Source organism: Parus major, chromosome 2 (genome assembly GCF_001522545.3).
Source record: "Parus major isolate Abel chromosome 2, Parus_major1.1, whole genome shotgun sequence".
Taxonomy (NCBI): Eukaryota; Metazoa; Chordata; class Aves; order Passeriformes; family Paridae; genus Parus; species Parus major.
The window spans coordinates 44,494,372-44,514,514 of record NC_031769.1 but is presented as its reverse complement, the minus strand read 5'-3'; the positions used below and the strand labels follow the sequence as shown (position 1 = coordinate 44,514,514).

Here is a 20,143-nt window from a genome sequence, read left to right as displayed (position 1 = left end):
CTGAAGCACCATCACTGAATTTAAGGGCCGGTCTTTTTTATATCTGGATAGATATATATAACTGAGTATGGACAAGTTTCCCTTCTCTCCCGGCCTTTGTTCTGCACTTGGCATTAGGAAATATATTTGTTTGGTCTGAAATAATTTTTACTTGTTTGACAAATTATTTCAGCTCTGACTAATGCTAAGACACAGCATCAAAAAAGAATGGTTGTCCAGGGAACAATTAAGAAGAAAGAGTCCTTTGAGCCGAACAAGTGATACAAACTCACTTTTTTTATCAGATTGATCCTCCTAGTTACATGTCTTAATTTTCCAGACAAAACCAAGACCACAGCTTGAGACACAAAGGCAGTGCTTGCATCTGCAGTGGCCTCTAGGCCAGACACACATACTTTCTGTACTGCAAGTATGGCCTCAGGTCTGGCTGGAGCGTGGAGGAACCTGGATGCAGGAGCTCACTGCGTGGGTGAACGCGTCTGCACTGGCAGCCTTGCAGAGCAGTTGGGCTCATGGAAGACTGGGAGGTGCAGAGGCCTCTGCACCTACAGCTGCTCTATTAGCGTAGGACCAACTGCTGTCCAGCTGTTTCATGTATATTGGCTGGTTTTCTGTTTGGAACAGAAACACTTCTTTTGCTTTCCTTAAAACAAACTAATGGGCTATACCATTTGTGTCCCACATGACATTAGCATGATACCACTAAATACTGTGCTATTGAGTCTTTTGAATCAGGGTTCAAGTAACTTGCTATTCTCACTATTAATGTGATTGTGACTAGAAAAGCATTCCTAGAACACCTCATCCAATGATGACGCTATAATTCATCATGGTTTTGTTGCCCCTTCTCATTCCCTACAGTGTTTCAGAATACACACTGCTTCACTGAAGTGCATTCCCCACTTGGACACTATATCATAGAACTCCAGCTCTGATCCATTTTCTTTGCAGCAGAGTAGGAGATACATCCCTGTCCATCAGAGGGGAGAAAAGAAAGCTACATGAGAAGTAACAAAAACGCTAACCCTTTTTCCTTTCATCTGGAACAGAAAGACTGCAAGCTGGACACCCAGTAGGTTAGGTGGATCAAAGCAGCACTACAGAGGGGACAGGCTGTACAGAGCAGGACATGAGATTCTTATCACACTAAAATTCAGTAGTCTCAAAATCTAATGCATTCCATATTGTTTGGGAATTACATTCAGAACTGCAGTGCTGCCAAGAGATTAAGACAGTGTTCATCACTCCTTTCATTTCTCACCTCTACCCATTCCAAGACATCATTATTTTTCCTTCTCACATACAGGTGTTAAGCAGTAGTCAATGCTGCTCCTTTCACATTCCAATCCACATCCTGCCACTGTTCTCTACACCTGGCCTTACTCCCAGATGTTCCAGGGTCATTAAATCACTGTCAGAGCAATTACATTTGTATTCCACTTTCTCATCCAGGCTCAAATAGAAGTATCATAATTTTTTAAGTTCTTGAAGTACTCTACAAGATATTAGGGAAAAATTGAATAATACAATCTTGGCAGATTGATGTTTGGGTGCTTTTATTTTCTAGTAGGGATAGACAAATCTGGTTCACCTCATTTCAAAGCTATTTGAACTCCATGTGTCAAAAGCTTGATTACATCATTACTGGGTTCATTTCTCATTTAAAACAATTTGTTAAAAGAAGAGTGAGGAAAAAAACAGATACAAGCTTCACAACCCAAAAACTGACTGATTCTAGTTTTGTTTTTAGGAAGACTATCAGGTTTTCCAGATAACTTAGTCTCATAACGGGGCATCCTACTTCATTATATTTTGTCGTCTTGAAATGTACAACTGAGGGAACTTTAATATAATTAAAATTGTTAAACAAAATAATTCATATCCCATGACATTTCTGGTCCTTCATCAGCTTTTTGGTCTCTTTTTCAATCCTTTTATAAGAGACATAAAGGACAAGGATTTAAAATACCTAATGACTTTGGTAGCCAAATCTTTTGTAGGTCTGATATTCATGAGTAAGTAATTAGTACTTCCAGGAAATTAAATTTCCTTAGGAATCTCTGTAACTAAGTTTGGAAAATTAAGCTATTTTAAATCCTTAAACTTTTTAAAACTTTTAGCCATTATGTAGATAGAAATACTGAAAAACAGGATAAATAGTAATTTAATGAGAAAATTTAAAAGGATTACAGAAGAGTATATAAGCCTAATAGGTGCACACACACAAACCCATAAGAGTATGCTAATGCAATTATGTGCTCTTGAGATCATAAATAGCTATGCAAAACTGAAGCATGAAGCTGCAAGAGGGAAAATAAGATTTTGTTGAAATCTGCAGTGGTCAAAATGCAAGATGCGAGAAGGCATTTTAACATTTTTGTTAAAAAATGTTTTCCAGTCTCCAAAATGCATTTATTTTAGCTTCATTAAAAAAAAAAAAAAAAAAAAAAAAAAAGAGTAGGTTTCAAGAAAAAAAAACCAGGGGCATCTGGAACTGAGGAATGGAGTGAAGAATCAAAACTATATAACTCGAGGTGGAAATGTAGAATAAGACATGTCAAGAAAAAGATCCTATCAAATATAATGGTGATATAGACACTAGAAGAGACTATAAAATCAATCATGATTAAATAACATCACTTTCAAAATGTAATACATTGTTCATCTTGGAACTACAATTACATGAATAAATTGCATGAGCATCTCTGATGCCATCAAAGCTCTTCAGCAGAGCAGCAGTCCACTCCAGCAATTCTGAGGGCATATTACTTAGGTCTTTCAATGACACCTGTAATTTTTTTCAGCAGTAAGAATTTTCCTCACCAAGCTAAAAGAAATATTGCTATATTAGCAGAGCCAAGCTCTCACATAACTGACTGATATGTGTTGCACACTATCCATCCATGTGTTACTCCTAGCCATCTTAGAGTTATGGACTTTGAAAACATATATAGTGTGCCATTTTGTGAATACACCCCCATTTATATTGAAAATACTAAACTGTACTAATGGCTTAAAATTACAAGAGAGCCCTGATCTTTATAAACCACAATTCCTTTTATGCTTTATGCACACCTGCTGTTTTATCACATATGCTAAAAATTATTTAAATACTGGTAGTACCTTGCAGAAAAGTAGCTGTATGAGGTTGTGTTAACATACTCATTTCCATGGGAATTATTCGATTGTAAAAGATTAACGTGACATTGATTTTAACTCTAACCTGCTTTGTGCAGACTCTAATGAAAATAAAACTACTACTACTACTCAATAACGACTCTTACATAAAATTTTACAGCTGACAAAAGCTGCTTTTCTAGTAAGCTCTGCAGAGCTTTTCTGCTCCAGCACTAAGGACAAGCAGCACCGTGCCCAAACTCCGTTGTGAAATTCTGTCTTTCTATCTCCCCAAGCCCATTGCAGGGAAAACCTCTTCCCAGAGGACACATAGAGAGCCCTGTGCTGTCACTTCCCTGGAAACACTGGCCTCTTGCATGAAAAGCCACAAAGGAAGCACTCAGTCAGAATGAGCAAAGGGTATTCTCCCTTGACTCTTTCTTCTATTTTTAAGTGATGAAATGGGACAATAGTAAATTGCCATTACAAATAATGTGGTTTTTTGTTTAAATTATTAGTCTGGTAGATTCCACTGTTTAGCATGTCTCCCTCATATCACATACACATGCATTACATCCTGTATACATGGCAGATTTTTATATGTGCATTCTGTTTAGCATAGGCGGGCAAGTTTTGCTTTAAATTATCTTTTTCTGATGTGAGTCTAATGTGCAGTAACTCTATACATTATAATTTCCAATGATTTACAACACAAAAATAAGATTTTCATCCACGAGGTAAAATATGCACTATGGAATGTACCATTTTGCCTTTTCAATGTACACTGGGGTTATGCTCCACAGCAGTTCTTTTGCAATTAAGTACACTAATATAAATCCTTAAAAAATTATTTTCAATCACTGGAGCTATTGGATGATGTGAAATGACATGCATCTGTTGATTCATTACTAATGAGCACTACATATTTCTGGAGGAATTACTCTTTTACTGATATTAAAGAATTTAGGTAATCATAAGCTTTTGACAAGACTGAGAATTGTATGTCAACTTCAACACTCTTAAAATGCCCCAAGTGGTCTAAAAAAGCAAGCTTTATAAGCAGAGTAGAGGTGGGATGCAAATAGTGAGATACCCTTATGCTGCATCATATGAACTCATCAACGAGGCGCTGCATCCCAGAGAAAGCATCTGCTGTGTGAAATTTAGGACAGTAATTCACAACCCATAGAACACTGCATCACCACAAATTATGTTTGTTATAAATTTATAATGCTGTTCATATAAAAACAGCATTTTAATAGTTTAAAGAAATGATGGCACTGGGAACTTTATAAATGTTTAACTAGTAGAGTCTTCATAATTTAAAGTGTTGATGTTACATCACTGAAGATGCTGGATTGAAACACTTTGAACTTGGAGAGGGGGGTCAGCTGCTGTACAAATCTACTGAAAACCTAACCTCAGTGTACACAGACACTATTTTTAAACATAACCTTGTTTCAAAATACTTACACAGACCACAGTTATCTGAAATTGTGGAGCACCATGTTCATAAAGTGCAGATACAATTATCATTGTCAGGGATTAGCCTGTGAGCATGGGCTTTCTGTTGGGGAACCTTAGAAGTAGGTACTTGTTAATAAATGCATTAACCAGCCATTAGTTGCATGAGATACCCAGGAAAAAAAAAAAAAAAAGTATTTTGCTTTCTTCCACTGTACTTAGCTTTTGACTGACACTTCTAAAAAGTAATTTTCCTCTTTGATCTTTCTTAAACAGTGCCACCATTTTGCTCTAAATGGTCATATTGCTTGGTGTCATTGCCACAACCAGCATACCTTTGTGGCACTTCTATATTTTTACTCAGTTTCCATCAGACAGACAACCTATATCTGAAATTCCCTGTCAGGCTTTTTGTTTCCTTTGCCTAATTTGCATTCCTCAGAGTCCCCCATCTTCACAGCCTGATGGCCAAGGACTGTCTCCTCTCCAATAAAAGCACTCCAACTATATTCCCCATTTATCTGCATCCACACACTGTTTTTAAAATCAAGCTCTGTATCACCTGCAAATTTGCTCATGGCAAGTTTTTGGAAAACACCAGCTTTTCAGCAATGCTCCAGTCTTATAAGATGAAGAGAGCAAGGATACAGACAACTGAAGCACAGCTAATGTTTACTCAGTGTCTTGTTAAAGTGCAGAAGTTAAAAAACAATAGATTTCAATAGATTTTCCATAGTTTTAATGTTTCAATAGAAAGAAACATTGACAAGGAAAATAAGGGGGCAATGAGGATTAACAAAGAGGTTATGTCAAGACCTTTTACTCTGATTGTCCACTACTAGGTGACTTAGATGTCAAAGGAAGGAGCACTCCTCCTCAGTAGGGAATCTAATTCCTACTTTAGATTTCATCCTGGTACATTGTAGTTAAAATTTTCTGACACAATGAAATGTAACAGACTGTTTCACCTTTAGTAAACACGTCGGCAAGAAGATTGAGAAAGAGAATGGATGTAATGGAAAAGGGAGATCTTGCTGAAAGGTTTGCAATAAAAGTTTGCAAAAAGTAACACTAAACCATTTTACATGTAACTGTATCTCATCTTCAGCACTGGCAACCAAGATCTTCAGAAGCTCTTTTAGTTTCTGGAAACAACTTCACATAAAGACTAAGGATTTTAAAATACTCCTGTGACCATAACAATTTAAATTTTTAATAAAATTAAGATTATTTTATATTGGTAATCAACTAGTCAAACATTCATACCTGCTTGCACAGAACTATCCCTGCTCAATTATCTGTTTTACCCAGGATGGTAATTTTGAGTCAAAATATTTCCTGTTCGGGAGAGTCACTTTCAGGCCATTCCTTGATCCTATTCTGAATACAGGAGAGAAGTTGGACTGTTCTCTGGAGCAAGAAATTATTTTTTACTATGCTTGGGTTGAGCTAATCACAATGAGGTCCTGGTCGACAGACTACTGAAATTCAGTTATAATAATCATGAAAGCAGTACCTAAAGGTCATATGCTCCCATTAATGCTACAGAACATGGAAATCTGTGCAACTTGGTATTAAAATTCAAGCTCAGAGAATATTTTAATAATTCAGTCCTATTTGATTGGTGTTGATAGATTCTCTTAAACAAAATGTTATCTGAGGACCATGATTTTAGCACAGGTTCCACGAAGTCTAGTACTTTTGATACAACAGGCTTTGTGGCTCCAATAAACTGCAGTAAAAAAAAAACAAAAAACAAAAAACAAAAACCAAAACAAAAACTAACATCTCACCTTAGATCCAATTAAAATAAAATTTTGATTCTCACAGCTGCTAAAAGTTTCTTGATGCTTTGAAAAATATCCCAAGACACATACAAAATACTGTGGTTGTAGTTATAGATACACAGGGATATAGACCATATCACATAAAGTGAATTAGTAGCTCTACCATTCACCATCCCAGCCTTCTCAGCCACAGAACTGATATTATCCTACATCTCATTTGATGCAGCAAATGTAGTCAGAGATGTACTACAGCAGAACAGGATTCTGATGTAGGCAGAAATAAGTGATTCCATAATCCTGGACAATCTTATCAAGATTTAAATATTCCTTTTTCTATGAGAAGAAGAAAACAAACCAAAAAACCAAAAAAAACAAAACAAAACAAAACAAAACAAAAAAACCCACAAAAGAAACAAACACAAAAAAAAAGCAGAGCATTCCTGTACCATCTAGTGCAAAATAGCAAAGTTTTCTCCAATCTGGTATCAGCTACAGAGCTTCTGGACAGGACCCAAAGTGACAAGATGGAAGAAGATAAGAATTGCAGGGACTACATCAGTCACTGAGACTTAATCATAGATACCCATCCTGTTTCATTTCTTAAGACAGAAAGATAAACACTAGAACAAACCCCATCAGTATTTAACTTTAGAATGCTGTGCTTAAGAATTCTGGCCAACCAAAATAAGATTATTATAAAAAATCAAAAAGCTAAATTAAAAGGAAGGCCATCAGAAATGGAAAAGGCCTATTAAAATTCTATCAGTGCTCTAACCAAATGTGTAAATCTAAGTATCAAACTATTCTTCCCTCTTCTCCAGCAGAAAGCATAGAATGCAAATGTCAAACAAAAAGACAAGGACACTGCTAGCATATTGTCCTACTTCTCAGCACCCTGAAAACACTCTGAGTTTCTCAAAGTATTAGTGAGCCTGAAGTAAGCCCCTCACAAACTCCGTACGGCAGGCACACAGATGAAACATGCACATGCCTCCAAGGTAAAAAGGTATCTAATAGTTTCAGATTAAAAATGAAAATTCTTATCAGACCCATAGTGAAAAACTATGTCTGGGATTTCAATAATCAGAATCTAGTTAGGCCAGGTAAAATTAACCATGTATAGTACTATAAAGAATGTCATGGGATCTCAAATGTAAATCAACTTCAGCATATCTCTCACATCTGGATATCCTAAGTATTACTAGACACAAATGTATAACAATGTTATTTGTTATTTGTTACAACATTTGTTATGTTATAACAAATAACATTTTCATGCAGAACTTTTAAAAGTGTTTTTTGAAAAGCTATGTTATCCTTAATAGCAAGCATATAATTATAGATGAAATAATACATATCTTAGGACCTGGTATTGCTTGTAGAATGCAAGACAACAAACTGGAATATTATTAAGTTTTGACTACACAAAAATCACACTGATTAATTGTTTTCCTCCCAGCTACTGAAAATGCTTTACTAAGCTTAAAAAAAAATAATTTTCTATCAGGTTTTAATAGTAGAACTACAATATTTCATTTCCATGGGCATTTGGTAGAGCCCATATGATATTACAAATTGAACAAAAAGTTCAATTTCAGTAAGACTTACATAACAAAGAAATCCAAATTACTCAGATAAATTAATTAATATTGGTTCAATTTTCTTTCTGGTAAACAATAAAGTGTTGCATAGGGGCTGTGCCACAGGAGAACTATACCCATCAAACAATGAATTTGTTTAAATTCTACTAGTTATACTCATTCTATTTAAATAATGGTTTATCTGTTGTTTAAATTATATTAGAATAGTTGTGATTAGCTGCATTCATCTTCTGAGTAATTTAAACCAAATTTTCTTAAACCTTTACTGTAAAATTGAATCTAAAACTTCCTGAGCAATGGCAGTGGCCTGGCCCAGCAATCTCACTCACAGACACCTCTGCAGACTGTTCATATTCATCAGGAACATTGTAACATTTTTCATTTAAAAAGTGTCATTAGACTGTACTTAGGTCAAACCATAGGGAAAACTCAAAAAGCCATACTGGGAGCTTACTTTGCAACTAGAGGAAAACCCAGTGTAGGAGGAGGGGAGAACAGTATCATTTGCCCCTGGAGACAGGACAATCTCACCACTCCCCTTGCTGCCCTATGTCAGGGTATGGCTTAGCCTGAAAGCACCATGGCAGAAGACTGCCAAGTCACTGTGGGAGCCGGAGGCTTCCCCATCTCTCATCTCTGGACATTCTTTCCTATTGCATTGGAACTATTAAAAAAACACCCCTGCCTGAATGTGCAAAAAGACAGAGCTTTGTCACACAGCAGGAAGGGTGAAGGTGTATTTTCCTTCCCATGTATTAATTTCAAAGGATTTTGAGCAACACATCTTGTTATGACCTGCATAATGCTGATTAGTCTCTTCATTATTTGGGAGGATCTGCATTGTTTGTATCTAATTAAATGCTCCCTTTTAACATATACACAAAGGTAGTGTCTTAAGGATATTACCCTTGCAGACTGAAGCCAACAAAAGATGGTCTATAAAGAACGGATGCAGGTTTGGTAATAACTTGAAAATAAGAGATTAACACTAATGAAGGACAGAAATTGTTCCTGTAAGAGTCACCTGGATTTAAAAATTATGTACAATTTCAAGAAAACCTGTGTGTTTATAGTGAATATACCTATGCATGTCAGCAACCCACAAGTGAGTATTGTCTTCATGGTCTAACAAACATAGCTGTCGTAAAATTATTCCTTAGAACAATGTAATATTATGGATTAGTTTAGCAACTAATGAAATTAATTACAGGCCACTTAAAAGACTCAGATCAGGAATAAGATGCATAAAAAGTTTTCTCCAGCTAATTTGAGATTATTTGAGTGCTGCGTTCCCTCAGCAGGAGATATGCCAACAGGTTTCCACAGCCTTTTAAGACCATGGGAAAACAGACACCTCTGGGAATTGCTGCATAAGCACCTCCTTCTGGCACTGAGTCCTTGGAGCTGAAGCTGCAAATGGGATGCTATCTGAGAAACTCTTGGGATTTTGCTTTACCTTCTTTGAGGGAAGTTCCCTATAGATATACTAGTGGGAACATATCTACTGAGGAGCAAACCTCCACCAAGAAGTTCAGCTTACTGAGGGATTGCAGAACTGCTACTCTAAATTAAACATTTGTGTACTTGGACTGTGTATCTCTCCAAGCTCCAAATGTCTTCATAATGCATGATCAGGGATTAATATAACAAGGATCTAATCTGCAGTAATTGCAGTAAAAATAAACACATATATTTTTATGTACAAACACTGAGCTGTCTATTCAAGAGAACAAATGCAGCAAAAACTGAGGATGATATCATTGCTAATCTACTTGACAGAAACACTTAAGAACCCCATAATTTGAATGACAACTTAGACATAGTGATCAGTGGTTCCCCAGGTTTTGGTACATTTGAAAAAGGGTAGTACAAATGCCTGCAGGTACATAGTGCTGCTCTTGCTATGGCTCAAAATAGCTGGGAAATCAAATCCGAGTTCAATAGTCCTACAATGAAGTTTATGAATATTATGGATTTTTGCCACAGTTCATATAATATCATTCTATCCTTAATGTCTTTACTACACAGCCTAAAATGATTTAAGAAATCCTTATACATATTCTCATGGGGTATAGGACATGTACATGACATCCTGAATGTTTTAGCTGCTCACAAAAAAAAAAATTAAAATCCTTTTACATTTAAGAAACCCAAATTAGTGAAAATGAGATTCTAGAAAGACAATCAGGAGAAAAAGGTGTAATTTAGGTAGAACTCAATATTCTTTCTGAATAGTATATATGGGAAAAGTCATGGAACAAAAGTTCCCTCTTCACTGTCATGCAGAAAGCCTAATATTTACTCATTTTTCTCTGAGGGATTTTTCCTTATTACTATGTGGAAGTAAAAAAGAGTGTTCTCTTGTTCTGAAAGCTGAAATAATTTATTTGTGAGTACCGAGCTGTAATCCCACAGTGATTATGTGTCCAGTAGAAAGATATTGGCTAGCTCTATAAAAAATGCCTTTACATTACATACTAGATGATAAATTGGGATGGCAGAGAGATTTTTTTCCTCTGGTAGAAAAAAGAAATTAAAAACTTTTCAATAAAGCAAGCAAACCTCAATTACTTCCTTCCCAAATGAAAAATTCTCCTGCTTCATAAAAAAATATATATTTTGATCTAGGTAATTTACTGGACTCATAATAAGATGCACTATGTCTTCACAGAAAAGATGGAACAATGAGATAGTGATTTCCGTGATAAGTGGCAGGAGAGGTTTCCAGAACTAAAAAAGCAAGAGATCACTCTTCTGATGTCATCAATCAGTTAAAAAAATGCTTCTAAAAAGATGAAGTATATCTGAATAGCAGCATTGTCTAACCCAAGATGAAGCAATCAGAACAAGAGAGTTAGTGCAAAGGCTGAAGGAAAAAAACCCTCCAAACCCTGTTCCTCAATTAAATAATTTTATTCAATTTCTGTTCATTGTATCAGTGGCAGTGAGAGAACATTCTTGTAAGAAAGCAGGTTAACCTGTGCTTGACAGAGCTCAAAGCTTTGAAAGCTAAGAGGTAGTTATAAAGAAAGCAGAAAGAAGACAGTCAATGTTGCCTCTTTAAAGCTTTTAGTTGATCTTTACTTACACAGTTACAGAAGTTAACCCAAAGCATATTTTCTCTGCTAATGATTCCTTTTTACAGTAAAATAAATCTTATAAAAGGGTATGCTCATAGTGATTTCGGTATTAAGTCTGTACAAAGTCTGGCCTATATCTTTATTTCTGTTTAAGAAATGCATGCAACAAAACTGTAGGAAAACAATTAGTGACAAAAGTGCTGCAAGAAGTTTATACTGCCCTGCAGTCAATTTCCTGGTCAAATTTGACAATGATCATTAAAAACCTGAACAAAACAACACTACAAACTCAAATCTCCAACTTTTTTCAAAAAACCTTCCACCCACTGGAAATAAAATACGGTGGTTTAATCATTAAATTATAACAACATATAGATGCCAGATTCCATTTCATCAAGGTAAGGACATCTTGTACATCAACAAGTGCTCTGATATGCCTTAAACCCAAGACTCTGAAATTGATATATCTGCCTCCACTGTCTCACTGCAGTCATGTAAAACATTTGGATAAAGGTTAAGTAGTCACACTGCTATTGCCTTCTATATTTCCAGCAATACATGCTACAAAGGCATCTGTAGCATAACCACATGGAGCTCTTTTTGTATATTCCTGTCTAAAATAAGCAATACCTGTGCCTGTACCAGCAGTGCAACCACAAATTGAAAAGTTGCTCTGTATAAGCACTGATTGGCAACAATAAAAACTGGTGCATGTACTGATCCCGCTATTAAAATATTGCTCAGATATTAAAATGAAAAATAGTGCCCTAGGCTTTAAAATTCAGCTGATGTGGGCTGAATCCTTCTTAAATAGATATTACATGATTATATTTCAATGTCTTTTGTGATTATGACAATTTTGACAAGATAATAATCTCCTCTGAACAGGACTTTTTTAAGGTTTAGAGAAATAACATATGATTTATTAAATAATCTGTCAAATTATCTATGAACCCTGTTTTCAAAAGAAATTGTATGATCTCATTACAATAATTACAGAAAAATCTATGCCTGATGTTATAAATAACAAGTACCAGGTATACAAAGGAGTGCTGGAACTTAAAGTACAGGAACTTGCAAGGTTCAAAAGGTGACAGCATAGCTTTGTTCTCTTAAAATAGTCAATAGAACTTTCTGTGTTAAGTATCCTGCACACTAGGTCAACTGTTGAACACTAGGCCTCAAAATGGAGACAAATAAACAAGACTGTAGCTATGCTAAAAGGAAATAATCTAGATATGTATAATTGCAGCCTCATTTCTCTTTCCTTCCCTCATACTTTGTTGCCTTTTCACTCATATTGCTTTTGGAAAAAAGCAAAAGCCAGTTCTATGCATCACAACAATTATTCAGAAAGAGAAGCAGAGGCACAAGCTAAAATTAATAGTAAGTATCTTTAGAATTTTAAATATCATATCAACTTTATATATTCATGCTTCTTTCAGAGAAAGATAGGGTTGGGCAAAACAGGAGAGAAGGGAATGGTGTTTACTCTCCTGTGATATAAGTACAGTAGGCAGGAGAAAGAGGACAAGATCTCTGAAATCTCTACAAGGGAGTTGCTTCCTTTTAATTCCTGCTGCCATGGATTATGGTCTTACTCTAGTAGTCAACATTGCACTTGCAAAATGGAAGGCTCTCCTGCCTCTTACACTGGGGCAGTTACCCTCTTACCTGAAAGCTCCTGCTTTTGGAGAGTGAAGGATAAAACACTCAAACAACACAAGGTTGTTGACAATGCAGGCAAAGCTTCTTATTAAGACACTTCAAGATAAAAGCCTATAGTATTATCTGGGAGAATGCTACAGATACCAAAAGATTTCCTTCCTAAGCTACCTGAAAGACATAAGCTGCTGTCATTCCACTGTGTTGGAGCATGACAGAGTGAACCTCCTACATGTCAATAACATCACCAGAATAAGCCCCTGCATGATTCTCACTGCCTGGCTCTCCACATTACAGCCACTCCGGCACAAGTGGTCCCTATAGCTCTGTGAGTCTGAGAACTCAACAGCCCATGCACAAATCTATTCCAAGTATAAAACAGCCTTTTATTCACTGTGAAATAAACCACTGTGAGTCTGAACACATATTTAATGCTACAAGGTTAGCTCTTCCGGAAGCCATTCAGAAAATGGTTTCAATACCTTATAAAGCTGAAATACTAAACAAATATAAAAATAGCGTGAGTTATTTAAACAGCTTAATGGTCAATTGAAATAGGAAAGGTCCTACAATCATATTTGAAAGAGGTTTCAAGTGCAGAAAGCTATCTTCTCCAGAAAAGTGGAATTTAAAGACATGGTATTCAATTTAACATATTTTGCTTAAAAATTTTTTTTTAAATATTTTTTCCTTTAAGAGGGGAAAAACTAGCCAAAAATTATTAAATTATATAAAAGAAACATGAAGACTTTGAAAAAGGTTAGATGTCAACTCACCAGTCTCTTTACAATTTTCAACAAAAGCTTAAGTTCTCGTGGATCTTTTTTGGACTTCAGGACTTCAGCAAAGCTGTCCATATTTTCTGGAGACATACTCTCCTGATTGCTCCCTCCATACAGCTGAACCAGCAATAATAAGCACTGTGAGGCATTCAAAAATATTTCAGTATCTTCATTGGGAAGCTAAAAATGAATGAAAAATTAAAAAACAAAAATTAAATTCCAGTTTCAGAAAAGTTGCATTTCTCTGGGGATTTGGAAGAGTATTAATATTTGCATTGCAACTGGAAAGAATTATTTTTAGCTGATTGACTCAAAATTCCACTAAAATAAGCTTAACAAAGTGATGGAAATATAATTAAAATATATCTACTTTTAAGCAGCAATATAACAATATCTACACTCTGATTCTGTCAGACATCCTAACGGCACCAGAAATGTTGCTCCCAACTATGTTATTTTATTCCACTTTAAACAGAAGCGGTAATAGGAGAAAGCATCATTATAGCCATGATGTCTAATCTTCTACATCATGCACACTATAAAATTTCATTGAATTATTACTAAATCAAGCATCCTGAGGTAGAGCACAGGCTATACAGTTATTTAATGGATTTTAAACAGTCACATTCTGAAGATTTTAAGTATTTTCCTGAATTCTAACTTTCCTGCACTCCTTTGAAGATCCTAGCAATAGGATGGAAAATTCTTTCCTGGGAAGCAAAATTACAAAAAAGATTTAGGGATGTGACTAGAGATCGTCTTTAAATGAGCTTCTGATAATATGACATCACTATCAAAATGAGTTATATATTTCCTGAAAGTACAACCTGGAAATAACAAGTAGAGATATTATATTAGGCCTGTATTTGGCACTGACAATGACATTTTGGAATGACAACGGGAACACAATGCCTAGCGTCAGCACAGAGAGTTTACAAATGCAAGTGAAAAAAAATCGTAGCGGTTTCTTGGGAACAGAGGACAACAGATTGGAAAACGTAATAGCCAAGGACTGAAGGAATTCAGTGTCTACAGCATATCAGAGGGAGGGTTAAAGTGGACTTGATCATATCCTCTCAGTCAGATCTGGGAAAAAGCAGCCCGAGGATAGGTTAATTCCTTTACCTGAAAAAGGACTGATAAGATGGGATAGCTCAAAAATTTAGACAAAGCAATTCCAATTTGAAGAAAGATAAGACTTTGATTTCCTTTTTTTCTTTCTCTCTTTAATAAGAAAGATTAACTGCTGAAACAACTTTCTTAGAACTGAGACACATTCTCCATCAAAGGCAATTCAAATATCACAAAAATAATTTTTAAAAAAAAAAATAACAAAACCATTCACTCTAATGAGGAATTAGTTTAGGAAAATCCTGTCTATATATAACCCTCGACTAAATCATTGCAATAGTTTTTTCCTCACTTTATAATCTATGTCCTGAACAAAATGTCAGTGGTAGCCTTAACCAATTAGGTATAGAAGTGTAAAAACACCCCATCATGCCCATTCATTTTTTTCATTCCAAAAGTATTATTTACACCAAAGAAGCCAGATGGAAGTACAGTATCTAAAGAGATTATCCTCACAGAAAATAAAAGGAAAATAATTCTATAATTTGTCCAACCATTTATGCAATATGCCAAATCATTTCAATAATGATTACTTATTTAATCTGCAGTATGGAATTCCTAATATTTTTCATTTTGAGGAAAACCCATACAGTTACTTTAAAGCAATCTGAGCACATCATCAGACATACATTTATCAAATATTCAAGCAGCAATTCCCAAGGGATCTGCATGCAAATACAATCCTGTTTTCTACTAGCTTCATAGAGCTGCTGTTTAAAACAGACTGAACAGAGATGTAATCTCTGAATATATAGCCCCAAGACATATCACATTCTATTTGACCTAATACAATGCAAGTGACAGGTCCACAACAGCTATTTCTTCCTCAGTTTTGCTATACGCTTTTTCTTCATTTCCAATCTAATGCCACTTACTTGATTATTTCCTTTCCATCATCCAGACATCTCTAATAATATCATCAATGCAATTAGCAAAGCTAAAAAGCAGGAAAAGCTAAAATAGTAACAAGCTTTATATTTCCATTTATATCTTTAATCCTTAACAAATTGAAAAAAAAATCTGCTGATTTCACTTGGGGCTTTGAGACAACTTTTATTTCCTTCATTGAAATAAAATGTGATTAGAGAAAGGAAGGACAACTACTTTAATGTGTATCTCTCACACCTTATAAAAGCAGCATTCCAAGTTAATTTGTTACTAGATCAGTGTAGGCAGCTACATCAATCACCCTCTGAAGAAGATCACAGTACAAGGATTATATTCAATTTTCAGATGTTTGTTGGCTAAACAAAGGTAATAAATGAAAAATCAAGTGGAAATTTTGGTCAGATATATCCTTGCCTGGGTATTGCAGTGGAGGGCTAATTCCCTAGGGCTCCACAGGCACAAAAATCCCATGTTTAGTCAGTATCACAACAGTCACACTTGGAAGTGAGACTGATCCCAAGGTCTTTTTTCCAAGATATTCACTGAATATCAGAGGAGTGGAAAGGTGTCAATCTCCATAGACAACTGCACCTACAACAAATGTGTGTGAAGAAATCCATAGAGTACCACAAACCTCAGCGGTTCCTCCCAGCACCATGACTGTCAAGGAAGCAACTAAGCAAGTCCAGCTGGTTAGTGTTATACCCAAGGGAGGCTGATTACAGCAGGAACACCAGTTAGTGAGGCAGTGGAACACTTTGCCCCAGGTGATGAGGAGCCACTTGGGCCAGTGGCTTTGCTTGGGCCTTGATTCTCCTCCTGGCATGACCAACCTTTTATCTTTGTTGTTTGTTTCCCAACAAGAGAAAGAAAAACCCTTTCAATCTAGTGAAAGGAAACTTTCTATCCAGTCTGTCTTGGCATCATATATAGTCTTGTTCCTCACAGGCTTTCAGTGACCATGTTCCAAATATCATTCCCAAGTTCCCAATATCTGCCGGTTATGACAACACATTACTCAATCACCAATGTCAATGAAGTCTTTTCATTCCCTTTTGTACTTCGGGCTCTTCTTCCCCAGAGTCCCTTTGAGCTTCAGTGTTAAATAGACATTGGGGAGCAAGTTGCTGTTACCCTGGGAAAACTCAGGCAAAACAACAGCAGGACAGGTCTCATATGAAGAGAAAAACAAGCTTGGAATAGGAAAGGCCATGTTTACTCTGAAGGGAATAAGAATCATTGGCCTACAGTCTAAGTCATTAATAATTAAGATAGAAGAAGAACTCCCAGCAATGTTCCTATTTAAGTATGTCCACATCAGCATTTTTCTCTGTAACTCTCACCATTTTGCCATTTCACTTCTGACAAGTAGTGATTTAGATGTCAAAAGTTGTAAGCTGGTAACCTGAAATTTAGCACTGGCTGCCAGTCAGTGTTAGTACTGGTTATAAAGAGTAGGGGATCTCAAAAACATTAGCTGTATAAAACAAAATCAATGGCTGAAAATATAATAAATATCTGTAAATACTGAAAACCAAGAATGAAAATTCAGCTTTCATGTAAATAATATCGCATGTTTAATAAACACAGGAAAAACATAATCATGTTTTTCAACAATGAATATAGATGGATGGTTCATCTCTTAATTAGATAGAACAGCATTCTGATTATTTTACTAATCAGAACAATTCAATTTGGTATGAAGTACATTTGCTTGAAATGTATTTGTAGTTTTTGTTCTTTCAGGAGAGTAGAAACCCATGAACAAACTAATTCTAACACTTTGAAAGAGTATCTGCCCCTTAATATTTCATAATTACATGAAGTTTCCTTTTCCTTTATCAGTCTTAGAGATGATTATGGACTCAGCCCTTCAGCAAGGTAGAAAAGTTAGCAGTACTTCTCCATGCAGCTGTTAATGTTCTTGGCCAGTGCATAGCTTGAAGACAACTAAGCACCTTAAAATAAATTACCAAAGAGCTAAGGTCATAAATTCTGTCATTCTCTAACTGAAAACTGTAGATTTATTTTTCACTTATTTTAAAACAATACCTCATGACAAAACTTCTGTGCAATGAAAGCAATGTATTACTCTTCGCTTAATTTTTATGGCCATGTTATAACTTCCTGTAAACAAGTTTATAACACAAAATTCTATTTTCTTTTCCTTTCTAGATAGAACCTGCTCTGTGTGTTTTAGAGTTAATGTGGTGAAGAGCAGGAAGTTCCTTGTTGTTGCACATCTACATTTCTGCAGTCTGTTCGCAAAATTTCCATCATTTTAGACTGAGTTGCAGCGTGTTCATGAATTGCAAACCACTGCAAGAAACGTGTGATCATTTGAGCTGAAGTGGCAGTTTTCACACCGTTGGAATTGTTTCAGCATCTAATTTTAGAGCTACAATGAAACTGCCTGGATTACCCGGAGGGGACACTATTTTGGTGCATTAATGAGGTTATACACATAGAGAGTTTATTATGGTAAAAGATATTCATTAGATCACTAATGTGATTACAGAACATCATGTAAAGGAAACACCACGGGGATCTATAGGGAAGATGATTTTGAAAATGTACAAAATGTAAAAGCAAATCACCACTATTAATCTGCTAGCTTTACTATGCTATTCTTATTAGTAAATATGCACACTTTTAAATTAAAAAATAAAATATTATATTTTTACTTAAGGCCATTCTCCTACCTAAGGGAAAAAATATATATTCACTTTATTTTAATCTAGGATAATTGCTGAGAAACTAAATCCCCATTCTAAAATTCTGTGCATGTAACAACATTTTCTTCTTTCCTCTGGTGTGTTTGTTTGGAGATTTTTGGCTTTTAGGATAGCTCTGTATAATACTTGAAATATAGGATATAAACATATGTCTCTCCACTCTGACCACAGAGCAGTCTGTATTCCTAGAGAAAGAAATGTGAAATAAAATTCTACAGTTATCATTCTTCTGCAGTCATTTTCATTATTCATTTGCAAATAACTTCATGTACTCTGAAAACGAAGTCTGGGCACAGCCTTAAAGATGGTGCAACATAGAGACAAAAGATGCCTAGAAAAGACCATCCCATTCATCCATGTGCACTGAGGCTTCATATTTGTCCTCTTCACGTTTGGACATGACTAACTGGACTTTCAACAGTAACATACGGAGCACAGTAATCAAGTGCAAATTTTCCCAATAATATTATAATGAGGAAGCCTCCCACCAGAAGTCAAGAAAAGTTCTCTCCTGGCAGTCTAGTAGGCTCCAGAAAAGACTGGAAGATCTACACCTAGGAACTGAATCTAGGACCTACACAAAACCAAATTCCTTTTTATAACTAATGGCATAGTTTCTGAAACTGTCAAAATCCACATTGAAGTGATTTCTAAAGTAATTTTTTTTTCAGTATAATGGGTACATCAAAATTAGAAGGTGTTTTGTATGTTCTACAGTTGCTGCAGGTTTCAGAATAATATTAAAATTACATTTATGTTAAGCAAAGAAACATTATGCAATGAAGGTAAGTGTAATTAACTTTTAAACACAAAACTGCCAGGGAGAAGACTAAATGCTCAATTTTTTTCCTCTTGTTGATCAATTATGGTCATAATGATCTTGGGATTAAATACTGAATTCTCCATATTTGCAGCATTTCTATTTGTAATTATTTCTCCTTTTACATTGTTAAATCTCTGAAGTTTCATCTGAATGCGATTTAGGTTTCTGAAACTTGCTTTGCTATGCCTTTAGTGACAGACTAAATCACAACTACAGAAGGGAAAATTGATTCAAAGTTTTTGACATTTTGACATTTAACTCACATTGATTTTGTTGAGGGATTATTGAGAGAGAAAAACATGTAGAACTTGAGCAAAATAAAGACAAGTAAATGAGACATGGAATAATAATCTACTTCAGGGATATACATTTCAATGAGGAAAAACAATTACTCAATGTGACTAGAAAACTAGGAACCAGGACACTAGGAACTAGGAAACAACGTGACTAGGAAACTATGTGACTATAAGAAATTACAAATATGCTAAGACAGGCAGAAATAGCAAAACAGAGAAAATAATTTTAACTCAATGTTTTAAAGTAATAATTAGTTCAAAATTTAAGACCTCCATTATCTCCAGAAAATAATGTTCACGAAGAACTGAATGCCTCAAAACAGAAATAAGGGGTTATGTAGCCACACAATCCAATGAATGCAGAGAACAACCACTGGCAGCTTCACAGAATTTCAGTTTAGGTAGGCCTGAGGCATTTTGAGGGGAAGGGAGCACATACATCTTGAGACATGCTCTAGACTTCACAAAGAATCTACTTCTATTTCAAGAGATTAGAGTATAAACCATTTTAAACAAGTGCTTCCTAAGTGCTAAAATTATTCTTCCATTGCTCAAACTCTTCCAAACTTAACAGGAAATGTTTAATACAGCAGTGGGAAAATAATATTTGAAAAATCAAATTTAACCAACCTTGCTGAAGTAACTTTCACAGATCCAAACAAGAGAAAATCCCTCACTCACAGAATCTTTACAGAACTCAAAACAAAACAAAACAATACATATGTATGTATGTAGGTATGTATGTATGTATCTGTCTATCTATCCATGTAAAGA

General features: G+C 35.4%; 1 protein-coding gene across 3 annotated transcripts in view; it reads right to left on the bottom strand.

Annotated features, from left to right (window-relative positions):
* The window catches only part of ULK4 (unc-51 like kinase 4), a 214,821-nt gene that overhangs the window by 42,237 nt on the left and 152,441 nt on the right, over positions 1-20,143 (bottom strand). For all 3 annotated transcript variants that reach the window (XM_015617381.3, XM_015617383.3, XM_015617384.3), the window contains one exon: positions 13,491-13,676. In XM_015617381.3, the coding sequence (XP_015472867.1) occupies positions 13,491-13,676 (186 nt within the window). The remainder of the gene's footprint in view (positions 1-13,490; positions 13,677-20,143) is intronic.